The sequence below is a fragment of the Telmatherina bonti genome (assembly GCF_933228915.1).
Source record: "Telmatherina bonti genome assembly, chromosome: 1".
Lineage (NCBI taxonomy): Eukaryota > Metazoa > Chordata > Actinopteri > Atheriniformes > Telmatherinidae > Telmatherina > Telmatherina bonti.
In genome coordinates, this window is record NC_136619.1 from 34,710,824 (window position 1) to 34,724,296 (window position 13,473).

The window sequence follows — 13,473 nt, forward strand, 5'->3', positions numbered from 1 at the left end:
TTGTCTTTGTTTCTTCCAGGGAAACCCGACCGTCACACCTCAACCCTGCAAAGATTCATGTGACTGGCTCACATGTGAACAAGATCTCCTGGTTGTTACCTTTTTAGACATCAGTTGAATGGTGTTTCTATCTTTATCTTTTAGTTCCTCTGCCCCAAGGCAAGGCAGACTGTTGTTGTTGGTTGTTTTTTTTTTTTCCCCCTCCTCGTAAAATATCCCAAATTCTCCATCTGTGGACTGTAACAGGACTGACAGTAACCCAGGTTCAAAGCCATCTCTTCTGCCCCATCACGCAGAGGAAACACGACCCGCTGATCATCTAGTCTTTGCACTGTCAACAAATGCAATGCAAAAAGAGACTATTGGACTGCCAGAACAGCTTTCGTCGTTTTTTTTTTTTCTTTTTTCTGACCGCATTGTTTTTGTTTTGTTTTTGTTGGGTCACGCAGAAAGAAATTGGCAGGGGATGTGGAGAAGCCGGGTGGCTGATGGGGAAGAGGAGTCAAACTAAACTAAAGACTGGCTCACTGTATGCCATGAGACAACAGTATATCCTTAACTTGACAAATGTTTGGCTATATTTCGTGGGTAGAGGGAATATGGCAACAGCTGCTTTCTCAGAGACTTAAGAGCCTGAGACTGAAGTTTTTCATCTTCCATTGTCATCACTTCCCACCTTCTTTTGAACCCTCACGTCTTGTTTCAGGGATGATGTCGTCATGTTTTGCGAAGGGACCGCACTCACCTCAAAGGAGAATAAACACTATTCATGTTTTTTTCTTTTTTTTCCCTCAGTAAATACACAAGTCCTCGTTTCATATCATCCTGTCCATCTTTGAATGTGTCTGATGCTGGTTTGGTCTTGTTTTTCCAGTCACATCTGTCTTTAAGCTCAAACAGTGAAGCCACATCAGCAAGCGATGGGTTCATGGGGCACCGCCATAGTTGCATCCGGCCACGTGTGGTTTTTTCATTTTTTTTTTTTTTTTTTTTTGGGTATTTCACTCTGATTGTGCTTCTTTCACTTTGATTGTTTCCTGTAAACAATGTGAAATTTCACTCATGTATTTTTCTGCTGTAAAATAGACTTTTATCTTACCTTTATGTGCATAAATGTTTATATTTACCCAGCATGCAACTGTTTGAAAAAACTGTTAAATAGCTTTCAGCCTTCACAGCATTTACCATTATGTGCTCAGATCATTGCTGTTGCTGCAGTCCCTGGACGTCTTGTGTCCTTTTTCTTTGGTGCGTAGGTTTTGCTCGTCTTTGCCTCTAATGTTTCCGTTTTTTGTTTTGTTTTATTTTTTTTTTCTGATTTACTTGATCACAAGCTTGGTTAACGTCTCCATCCATCCCAACGCTCTGTGTGCAGTTAGACTGGCTCTACAGCTTCGCGTCTCAGTTGGATGAAGTGGCAACAACGTGATGAATCGGTGTGATTTCTACGCTAACATTCACTGGCAGTACTTTGATTCTCTCTGTGCTTCGATTGCTCATGTGGCTTCACCATAACACACATACACACCCTGCCCCTCCCCCCCCCCCTCCGACTTTTCGCATGTTTTTGTTTTCCTTTGAAACAGCGACTAGCTTTGGATCAGTCCATTAGTGGACACATTTTCTTTTCTTTTTTTTTTCTTTAACTGATGTTGCCTGTGGAGTAACATCAGCTGACTGGCACATTAAATCTGCAATAAGTGCATGTGATGACCCAGCTGTTGCCATTACAAAAACAAATACGAACCAGTCAGATGGCGACAGCTGAGTCTAAATGAAAAGGAAGTGCAAGCCAGTTAAAGTGTAACACGGAGCAACGTGAATGTGGTAAATCGAGTGAAATGGGGCCTCGATCATGCACACATGACTGAAAGCAGGAAGCCTTAAAGTCACCCAGTGAGCTGAAAAAGCAACACGTCGCTCCAGGCGTCCTCCTGGATCTCAGACAGGTGGTCCATCTTTATAAATTCAGTCTGGTTAACTTTGAATTGACACAAAAAGCTCTGTCAGCAAGGCCTGTTCTACCAGAGGCCCGTCTTGGCTTTAAATTACAGTTCTCTTATACCTCAGGGGTTGGAAGTGAAATTCTACCCATATGCTATTCGCATTGATTTCAGAGGGTTTCTCTTTGTGGGCATGTGGGAACAAAAAAAAAAAGCAGCCCATTCTGCTCTGTGCTGGATGTGCACTGTTAAGGTTAAACCATGCTGTTGTGGGTTGTGACCAGTCTTAATGTTCCTCTACAGCATTGTAATGACAGTAGAATATCAACCATTTGTTTCTTTTTTTTTTTGGTTTTGCAAACACTTTTCCATCCTCCCATCCCTGAAGTTTTCGTTTTTCCTCATGGAGTCCCCGCACCACCAGTAAAACTCTCGTGTTAAAACACCCTCTGAAGCTGGAAGTTAGCCGTTCACCGAGACACCTCTCCTGATCGAGAAACCGCAGCTCTTCATTTCGAGGTTCTCGGACATTCCAAGTGAACGCGTTGCCAGTTTATCGCCCCATGAAAGTTTGCAAGACGGTATATATTTTGACTTTTGTGCGCATTTTAAAGGAGAATGGCTGACACGAATAAGCTGAATGTGGTGGTGTGTGACTTGTAATTAATCTGTAAGGGTAATCTAGGCAGCTGTGATGTTGTCATTAAAGTCAGTGGGTTTTAGTACCAGCAGACTGCATACAGTACATATAGTTTTATCAGACAATGGTTGTGACAAGTGCATTTGTTCTCTCTCTGAGAGTAGTAATGTTATCTCAGTAGTAAACAAAGCCCAGTGAAAATCATTTATTCTAAAGTGTATGAAAAGCCAGAAAAGTAATGTTTGCTATCAACATATTGGAAAGTGCTTGGCTCTTGTATTTTTCAGGACTGTATTTGTTTCATGGTGAAGAGTATATTTATTGGCCAGCAGTTGTCTCAATTGGTGCCTAGTCGAACATTCTTCTGTGAAAACGCAGAGACACTTGCTCGTTTGTCCTTTCCCAACCCACCTCCTGACACACACCTCCTCCCTCCTCCACCCGCACCCCTCCATCCCACCTGATCCCCCTCTTCCCCCAACCAACCCTGCCCCCCCCCCCCCCCCCCCCCCCCCCCCCCTCCTCCTTCCCTCCCAAGTACCACTACTGGTGCTTGCAAGGATGTTTACAGTGGCTTCATTTTTTTTTTATTTTTTTTTTTTTCTCCTTTTCTTTCTGTGTGAGAAATTCAGAACTCTTCTCCCTCCTCCTCTGTTCTCTTTCCCTTCAGGAGTTTGTGTAAAGTGTACATTACCATGGTTCTTTTTTATACAATACTCTGTAACTTGCCTTTGTAAATTTGGGCTGGAAAAAAAAATAAATCTTTTTATGAGACAACCTGTCCCAAGAACTGATCAATGATTTCTGCTGTGAGATGACGAGGAATCTTTTCACTGTGCGGTGACGAGTAAATGTTTCAGCAACACCGGTTTATTGTGTAACTTTTTTCTTCTCTTTCACATTGTTTAGCTTGCAGGTCGAGTCCTGGTGGTGGAGAGAATTGACTTTGTTTGACATGAAACTAGTTGGATCTGATTTTTAATGCCACTGCAGGCTTTTTTCTGGAGGGGAGTTCACCTCAGGCTGCAGGTTGTACTGTAGCATGTGGCCACAGGAGAGCAGTGTCTTTAAAGAGGCTGCAGTTAGTCTCCACAGGATCAAGTTTCCAGTTTTATCCGGCTGCACAGAGTTTTACTGCTGACTTTACAGCAGCAAGTGAGAAGGAGCGCTTTCTAACAATATGCATGCAGTTCACTAAGACATAATATGGTGCTGATGTTGTGCATCGCTATGAAAGTCTCCTTTTCTCCTCAATCCAGACCTACTAACCCTCTCCACAGCTATGTTCCACCAGGGAAAGTGTTACCACCAATACGTGGGACTAAATCACTAGCCAGACTCTCTTCCTCTGTTGTGTCCGCTCTGCAGAGTCCTTGTCTACTTTTAAGAGCAAGCTGAAGACTCAGCTCTTCAAGGAGCACTTCAACACTTAGTATAGCTATATTTGTTGGAAAGTTGGAGAACTTGGCCCAGTTCTTTGCAACAAACATTATGGTATTAATTCTTTGTGTTTTAACATAGATGATATTATGGGGTGAGAAGGGAGAAAAAGAAAAGCCTGTAGCTCCTTATGTACAGACCTGCGTCCAACTGGACAGTCCACTAGCACCTTCCTACGACGTCCTCTACTGTTTGATTTCGTGCTTCTGTTCTCGCTCGCATGTAAGTTGCTTTGGATAAAAGCATCAGTGAAATGACTAGAATAGAATAGAAAAGAATAGAAAGTACAGGATGATTATAATAAACTTGTCCTATTTTAGATCAAGTTTTGCCTCATTGTGACTTTTCCCCCCCCACATTTGCACTTTAAAGGTAGAGTATGTAAGATTTTCAATATTTTCAAAATCAATTAACTAATAAAATAACTACAATCATAATTAGAAAGTTTTTTGAACATGTAGGTTCCAGTCTGTCCATATTTGATGCGTTATTAAATTACAAGTTTAATTAATGACAGACCCTTCTTAAAAGTTTGCCTACCAGTAAAAAAAAAAGTGCTTTTTGTCATTTGTCATTAATTAAACTTGTAATTTAATAACGCCTCAAATATGGAGAAACTGGAACCTACATGTTCAAAAAACTATCTAATTATGATTGTAGTTATTTTATTAATTGATTTTGAAAATATTGAAAATCTTACATACTCTACCTTTAAGACTACAATTTTTGCTGTTGCTGTCTGCTGGCAGAAGATTTCGTCTTTTTTTTTTTTTTTTTTTTTTTACTTTTCATTTTCCTGTAAAAACTACATAAACTGAGAGGATTCACAGTCACCTTCCAAAACCTAAAATTTGTCACGTTTATTTGATGCAGTTTCTCACTCGAGAACATTTTTTTTAAAACAGACCTGATCCTTTGTTGCACCCCTGGTGATACTTTCAACCAGCGGTCAACAGTTCAGTCTCCTAACATCCACTCTGTGACAACTTTATCTGTGTCTGATGTGGTATTCGCTTCTATCAGACAGCTGGGATATTTTTAACTGCCCCTAATGCCCCTGAACTGCTCCGTGCATTAGCATAATGCAACATCAGTGACGGCGAGTGATTACGCTGGGGATGATTTTGTTGAGTGTAAATGTGAAATCTGATTATCCTCCACGCTCTCAGCCTTGGCAGAGGGAGGAGGGCCGGGGAGGCTGAGAGAGAGAGAAGCTGGCTGGAGGAGAGATTCAGAAGGAGGGAGGGGTTAAGATACCAATGTGCTGAGCCAATGGCTTTTCCACAGAGCATCTGGCTGGCATCAGGACAGGACAGGCCGCACACAGGAAGGATACCTTGAGGACGTTTCTTACCTCGCTCGCTGTGGACACTGAGGGTGACTTCCAGGAGGTGTTCATGGGATGCACTATCTACGCAGCCAGCCCGAAGGCCCTGCCTGCTGACGAGGCCCCAGGCCAGGACAGATACTACCAGCTTCCCCACTACCGCCACCCTCATGGTAACTGCAGTCAGAGGATAGCAGCCTGCAGAGCCAGGTCAGTCAACACATCACAGGAAGTACACTGAGAGTCTTAATTTCAAATTCATGCTGAAAGGCTTCATCCTTTGTGATTATTTCCAGTCAGATCCATCTGAAATAAGTTAAGATGAAACCAAAACAAGGACTGTTTTTATGTTTGTAGCAGGACAACGAGTTTTTCCAGGTTTTACTTCTGGCTGTCAGCTGAGAAGAGCTGAAACATGTAAAAATGAAAAGTGAGGGGATTAAATCAATGCTGCAGAGGTGGGTCATGCTGGGTGCAGCAGCAGCTGCCATCCGTGTGTCACGGCTTCTTTGGCAGCAGTTTCTCAGATATAACCCGACTTTTCTTGACATATGAAATACTTCTCCAGTCTGTTGTGCTCGCTGTAGAAAATCTGGCGGCTGAAAGTGATGCACGTATTCCTGATTTCCATCCAGGCTCAAGTTTTTTTTGTTTTTTTTTTTTAAATTCTGTTGGGTCCCTCATTTTCTTTAAGTGTTTCTTTTGTCTGGCATCCAATAGAAAATATTACTTTATTATTTCTGTTTTAGCGTAAAAGTACTGGAAAGCAGATTAAAGCTTGTTTCTTTTCATCCAGTCAAACTCAGTGTTTGCTGGCAAATTAACTCTCACCTTTCCATGGAGACCTTTTCTAACGCAGCTTCAGTTGAACAGCAGATGGATCAGCTAAAGGGTCGGATGCATCTCTCAGATCCTGTGTCAAATTTTCACTGCATATTAAAAAAAATCTTGAAGGCATCTTCTGCTTTCAGAAACAGATTTTATTAGAACAAACTCTTTTTTTTCCTCCTCCACTTGTTCAGTTTTATTAAATTTGCAAAAAGCCAAGATTTGCGCAGTTTTTCCATTAAAGCCGCCTGTCAACCTGCGATGTCTGATGGACTTTTCATGGATGCAACTAAGAAAATTGGAGCAAATTAAGTGCATGTGAAAAACTGCTTTTAAAATTGGCTCCCTGTTAAGTTATATGTTGACACAACATGGGATCATCCCGTGGGCTTAAGGGTCTTTTTTGTGCTTATAGAAAATGTCTGTGATGTAATGAAAGTAAAGTTGAATTCCTCTGACATCAGTCAAGCAGAAAGGATGGATGGAAAGTGAGTGAAAAGGAAAACTATGTCTTTATAAAAAATTTGAAAGTCCCTTGAAAAGCCTTGGAGAACTTGTTAAAAAGAAATGTGATTCAGTCCAAGACTTTTTCCATCATACTTGTATATAAACTTTGTATTTGGTCAGGTATTTATCATATTTGAATAAAAACAACAGGTGATGTAATATACATAGCTAAAAAGCCTGACTTGTCACCTTTACAACTACGTAATACTTGTAAGGATTTAGCTTTTGCAGAACGACGAGTGGGCGTTCGCATCTGTAAGTGGGCCAGAAATCCCCTGTAATGTTCTCCTAATAGTATTCAATAGTTAGGAGTTTCCTGGCGTACTGGAAAATTGCACTCTCCCACAACAAGAAGGGGGAAAAAAAACTCATATTAAACATTTTTACAGATGATGCATATGCAACCACAACCGCCTGGCAGCTCTTCCTCATGCTGGTCACATTTCAGAGTGGGATGGCATCCCATGCCACTAACCACAGGTTTAAACATGTCGCTCATTGCGCTGAAGCACAATCCTTAAAAGTTATGATTTAAGCTTTTCAACGATGTATAAAACAGCATGAAGTAGTATTAAAAAAACAGGATAAATAATCTTTTTATGTGTAGTTTATGAATAACGTAACTATTTAAGATTTCTTCATTGACTTTTATTTATAATTATATACATTATTTACAACTACTTAAAATAGGCTGAATCAGTTGTTGATTTGTATTATTTTATTTGAATTATTTTTCAATTACAGTTGTCCTCATATTTATCCATACCCTTTCATTAAAGAAGGAAAAAAACAGCTGCCTGTATAAAAAAAAAGCTGAAATTGACTAAAGTAATAATAATAATAATAATAATAATAATAATAATAAATTGATGAAAATCATTACATTATTTTCTAATTCTGGTTCAATAGAAATATTTTTTAAAAAAACAAAAAAAAAAAAAAAGAATTTATTACATATTACATCACTCATAAACTAATATTTAGTTGAACAATCTTTTAATGTTTCCGCTCCAGTCAGGTGTTTTCTGTTCCTCTCAGTCAGACTTCTGCACCTGTTGACAGGTATTTTGTCCCACTGTTCAACAGAAAAGTGCTCTCATTTGTCCAGGACCAATTTATTTGTTTGTTTTTTTCTTTCTTCAACTCAATTAAATGAAAAAACAGTGTCTTATATTAATAAATTATATTTTTGCAAATTTTTAGATATTGTTCCTTTTTTAAGTCTCCAGTTATTTGAGTGACTGTTGTAAATTCAGCCTTTTCTTTCATGAAAGGGGATGAAGACATATGAGCACAACTGCATCTGAAATGCTTTAGATCTATTCGGGGAAATGAACATCAACAAGTTAGAGTTTGAACTGATCTTTTAGTAAACACTGCAGATACTCAGTGTGCAGTCACTTTGTTGTTCTGGGAGTCTGTGGGGAAAAAATAGCCACCCTTTAATCCCCAGCCCACACTCAGTTAATAGGTAAGCTCAACCCACCTCTCCGCAGTCGGACACGCTTCTGAGGACGCTGCAGCTCAGCCACTTTGTCTGCACTAGCTGTAATTATTCAGGGGGGAACAAACCCAGTTTTTGTCAGTTTTTTAGTTGACTAAACACTAAATGATTTGATCGAGAAATGCAGCACAGTTCCGAGGAGTTTGGTGAAGCTTCGAGGGGACAACTTGTTGCGAAAAGTCGCGACCGCTAGAAAGCTACAGGTAGGAGCCGCTAATTACATCAAGCTAGCAGAAAGAATAGCACTACTTCCGGTTGGGATTTCAAACTAAAAGTACGGGTTGCAAAACGTCTTCATCATTCCGCGTCATTTCAATTATTTTTGTTGATAATAGCATAATAGTAAAACACCATGCTGACTCAAACTAATTAAATAGCTGTGAAGAAAGCTGGTGACTATTTTAACAAGGATGTGTTAATGAGGCTGGTCAAAAGTTAAATGTTGATCATATGTTATAGATTATCTTGGGATTACTTACTGTTTCCCTGTTTCACAACTATTGAGCACATGACACCAAGTTGGATGAACCGGGTATGGAAAGTAGTTAAACAATAAAAAGTAGCATTTAGTCAAAATGTCTGTAGTTTTATGCTTTTATTGCTAAGAACAACCATTTTCCGGTTTTGTTCTGATGACAAACTTGACGATTTCGCTGCTCTCTCAACAGACGGAGTTTTTACTCGAAAAGAATATAAATGTAGTTTTCAGCAATTAAACGTGTGTAAGATGTTTAATTTCATAGATAAAATATTATTTGTCTATAACTGAGTTTGGTTTTGCTATTTAGAAGATTTTAAAAATAGATTTTTTTTTTGTTTATAGTGACTTATTGAAAAAGAAATACTCCAATTTTCTTAGTATGAACTTTTTCTGAAATATCTATAAATATGTATTGTGCCCCACTTGATTTTGAAAAAGCTGAATATTTGGAGCATTGTGTTGACTTTAAACACTCCTCTGCCATCAAAGACTGTTTTTGAGCTTCTGACACAATGGGGAGGTTATTTCTAGGGGCCTCCAGCAGCGCAGGTGGAGCTTTTCAGACTGTAAATGCTGGACGTCTTGTGCAGTCCGTCTGTGAGATACCAGAAAGCTAAATAACGTCAGGGAAACTGCAAAGGTGGCTAAACGAAGAGAAAAAAGACCATCATTTTACCAAGAGATGAAATTAAATCAAGCATGATACGCACTACGGTGTTTGTCTTCAGTTTTAACTTGTGCACAATAAAAACCACAGTCCCTCCCAGCTTCTCAGACATATTCATTTATTTTCCTCTACTAAACAAGCTGCTTCTTTTTTCTGCTTGGGACTCTCCTTTTGGAGGAAATCTTTGGTCCCTCACAGAGTTTTTGTTTTAGTTTGTTTACTAGCTGTGTCCGTGGCTCGACACTCGTAATACAGTTGTAGTCCAGGCAGTTTGTGTGTATGTAAACCCAATGAACTGAGTTTTTTTTTTTTAGTTTTTTTTTTTTTTAAAAAGGCTGTTAGCTGAGATTAAAACATAGTGACATAACATTTGTAATATGGTGTGCAGAAGTGGAGCCTCCAAAGCAAACGTGATGATTTGCAATAAACAACAACATGGCTGAACAAGGGTGGAGGGAAATGAGCATTTGGGGGCAAAGAGAGTGCAGCCATTCTTCAGCAACAATCTCAGTGGCTAACAGCCTTAACAAGATTACGGTTTCTTGGATTGGAAGATGTCTTGTGACAGCGCAAAATGTTTGTCTCAGGAGACAAAGAAGGGCATGATGGAGGAGAGACAGGATAGTGGAGGATTTTTCAACTAACTTGGTAGAATGAATAGATAGATAGATAGAAGTTCTTATCCCTTTGTACAGTACACAGCTTTAAGATGGAATAAATAGTTCCACATATTTATTTATATCTAAGTAATTGGTCCATGGTTTGCTTGAGATTTTTCCTCCATGGAAGACAGAAGAGAATAGTCTGTACAGATTCTTCTGTACCATTTCACAACAGAACCAGCTCCAGAAATCTCGTTCTAATGGACTGGAACAGCTCTTACTCTTTATTTAGGTTAGTATAATCTGTCTTGTTTTTGCCCTCCCAGTAACATAAACAGTTCAATGAGACAAGTGGGAGAAAGTCACGGGTGCTGCTTTGGTTTATCTCGCTTTTGTTGTAAAGTTTATTCTGCATTTAACCCATACACACTAACGACAGCCTAACTTTGGTGGCTGAACCGTTCCGATGGCTAAGCTCACGTTAAGAAGCTGTTTGTGTGAGATCTATTTGACTGGAAACAAACAGTTTGTGAATGAGTTAACCAAACAGTCAAAGTCTGGTTTTTTGGGACTTCAGACAAGGACAAAGTCTGGCACCTAAAATAGAAGGAAAAAAAAAAACTCTGACAAAGAATCAAACTGGTTTTTATTTTAAATTTGATTTGTCTCTACTTTATTGTTATTTAAGATCACCAGTTAACCCCAACTTAAATTTTGTTGTTGTTGTTTTTCTTTTGCTTGTTTGTTTTATACTAGAACAAAAATAAGCCTAGAGCTCTCTGTTCAACTTTTCCTCCATATCTTCTCTTGAATCCCTAAAGCCCTGAATAAAGGTGAGAAGACCCCCACAATTCCCATTCTTATCTATTACAAAAAGCCTTTCACTTCCCATTCAACCCTCCTTGACCACAGATAACATGTCAGATGTAACCTGCAGCATCAGAAAGCCCCTGTTGTTTGAACAGGTCAGCGGCTGACGCAAAGCTTCTGGCCAATTAGAGACAATACACTGGAAACTGCATGCAGGTGCCTGTTCTCATCAACACCTGTAATTATAGCAGAGCAGGTGGCAACAACCCCCCCTCTCCCAGAGGACACTGGGGCAGAGGTTAAGCTGGTGTTTGTGTATTCAAATGGCAAAGGCAGAAAAATGAATGTGCAAAGAAACAATAAATTTTCAAACGCTTGCAGCAAATATAAGATAAAACTTTATTATTTTCTGTCAGTTAACACAAAACAATCCATAATTTCTCATGAGTAGTGCTGGTAGCACAGGATTTACTTCTGCAATATTCACACAATACAGTGAAGACTGTGGAGTGCTTAGATCATCTCCGGACCTCGAGGGCCACAATCCTGCAGGTTTTCATTTTCTCCCCACTCCAACACACTTGACTCCCATTAATGAGTCATTGTGCAGAACTTCATAGGCTGCTAGATCCCATTAATTTGATTCAGGTGTGTTAGAAAACCTGCTGGACATCGGCTCTAGAGGACCGACTTTGGACGCCTCCAGCTTAGATGATGTAAGATGTTATTTAGAACTGAAGAGCAAACACATTTCCAAACAACATTGCAAATGTGATGTTCTTAGATCTACAGCTTTTTTTCTTCCAGACAAAGTTTTTATTTTTAAACAGCTGTCTTCTCAGTCTTCCTCAGAAACATCAAGCGACGTCCATCGTGACGCATCCTTATCAGCTGATGGTGGATTCCTGGAGGTGTGGCCAACAGGGCAATCTGACCAATGGTGGGCCACACCTCCTGCCATCCAGTGGTCTTTGCAGGAACAAAAAATAACAAAAAACATCTACTTTAAAAGAAAAAGACCCCCAAAAAACTCTGTCGGAAAAAAAGAAACCGGATGTCTAAAACTAAGAGTCAGTATAATAAACTTAATCGCGCCATTTTGATGTTCTTGTCTGTAAATGGAAGTGTTTGAAAATTATCATCAAGCCAAAAAAACAGTTGAGTGAAATCAGCTGATCAATCAAGAGACTGTCCTAAAGGTGTGGCTGTGGATCTGATAGATATATATATTGACTTATCAATATACATAATGCATCTTAAGTTGGCTGATGGTATTCCATAATGTTCAGGACTCGGACCAACTATCACCTTATTAATGGCCTCTTTGGTCAATATCCTTTGGAAACATGTCATGCATGTTTGTTGTTATGCTGATGACACACAATTGTTTTTATCTATGAAACATGAGGAAACTGAATTGTTGAAGTCAAAGACCTGTTTAGAAAACATAATACAGTTTGGTATACTGCATCATATGAGGCCTGGACGAGACTACATACTGTTGAAATTGGACAAAACCGGGATTGTCTTTATTTTTGCCATGAATCCTGAGATTCACTATCTTTACTATCCTACTAATCTGGATGACATTGACTTGACTGACTTCTGGTATGCCTCTCAAGAACCATAAAGTAATTTCTAAGCTCTTTTAAATCAAATATTAAATTGGTCTTTATGTAGACTGACTTTCTTTCACAACATATTGTGAAATTCAGAAGCTCAGTTACAATGTTAAACTGAAGAAGTGATCTGTGCAGATGTCATGTCTCGACTCAACTTCTGCGGTGCTGCTTTCCCTGGGTACCAAAATAAATCCTTTAAAATGTTCTTCTTGTCTAATTTGTGTTTACAATAAAACTATCTTAACTTTTGTACTTGGTATTTTCTGTGCATTACTTGTCTAATATACTGTTTTTACATATATGCTCGGCTCATTCGCTTTAAAGTAGTGTCTGCTTGTGATTCTTCTTTTATGCGTTTGTGTTTTGCTCTGTATGTGCTATTAATGATAAAGCCTAGAGGAGTTGAGTCAACTGCAGTGGAAATTAATAGAGGAAATAAACCACTAAAACCATCAAAAGTGTAACAGTGGAGTAGTTAAAATGATTAATCGTTAACTTTATCTTGAAGTTAATAAAGTTAAAATTATTAGGTAAGAGTAACACAGTTATAAGTTTAAACTAATTCATTAATTTATTTATTTTAACTCACAGGAACCCAGCGTGACATAGATGCTACATCCCATTTCTGAGACTTTTTGCATCACTTTATGGTACAAAATCCTCTGGAACACAATCTGCTTTTTGTCTTCAGCCCTTAATGAACATCAGAAAGGAGGAGATGAAACTATAAAAATGTTGACACATATTGATAAATGTTAAATATCCTGAAAATATTTTTAGTACTTTTATATTTTACATTTTGTTAAAGTAACAAATAAAGACCTCATATTCAAATAATTGGACTTTTCTGATGATTTTTTTTTTTTTTTAATGGGTTGGGGTTTCTGGGTTAAATGAAAGTAAATGCAAAACCAGTTTAATATGTAATAAAAAATATATAAATAAATAGATTATTGAAATTGTTATTTACTACAGGCAAAAGATTGGCAGCATTTAAGCATGACAAGGGTGAGATTAGTAGCTAATAGTCTGTTTTTTTTGGATCGTTGTCTGAAATAAATCTTAAACCATAGTTCAAATAAAGAGGAAACCCTCAAATCTG

The 13,473-nt window shown here is 38.7% G+C and overlaps 2 protein-coding genes across 2 annotated transcripts in view; both read left to right on the top strand.

Moving 5' to 3' along the window:
- znf609b (zinc finger protein 609b) overlaps nucleotides 1-149 on the top strand; it is a gene marked incomplete at its 5' end in the record, with an annotated part of 57,751 nt that extends 57,602 nt beyond the window's left edge. The window contains one exon of the mRNA XM_079254276.1: nucleotides 20-149. Within this exon, the coding sequence (XP_079110402.1) occupies nucleotides 20-63 (44 nt within the window). The 3' untranslated portion in view covers nucleotides 64-149. The remainder of the gene's footprint in view (nucleotides 1-19) is intronic.
- Nucleotides 150-5,420: 5,271 nt separating this feature from the next.
- gramd2aa (GRAM domain containing 2Aa) overlaps nucleotides 5,421-13,473 on the top strand; it is a gene marked incomplete at its 5' end in the record, with an annotated part of 34,261 nt that continues 26,208 nt past the window's right edge. Inside the window, one exon of the mRNA XM_079246518.1 lies at nucleotides 5,421-5,582. Within this exon, the coding sequence (XP_079102644.1) occupies nucleotides 5,421-5,582 (162 nt within the window). The remainder of the gene's footprint in view (nucleotides 5,583-13,473) is intronic.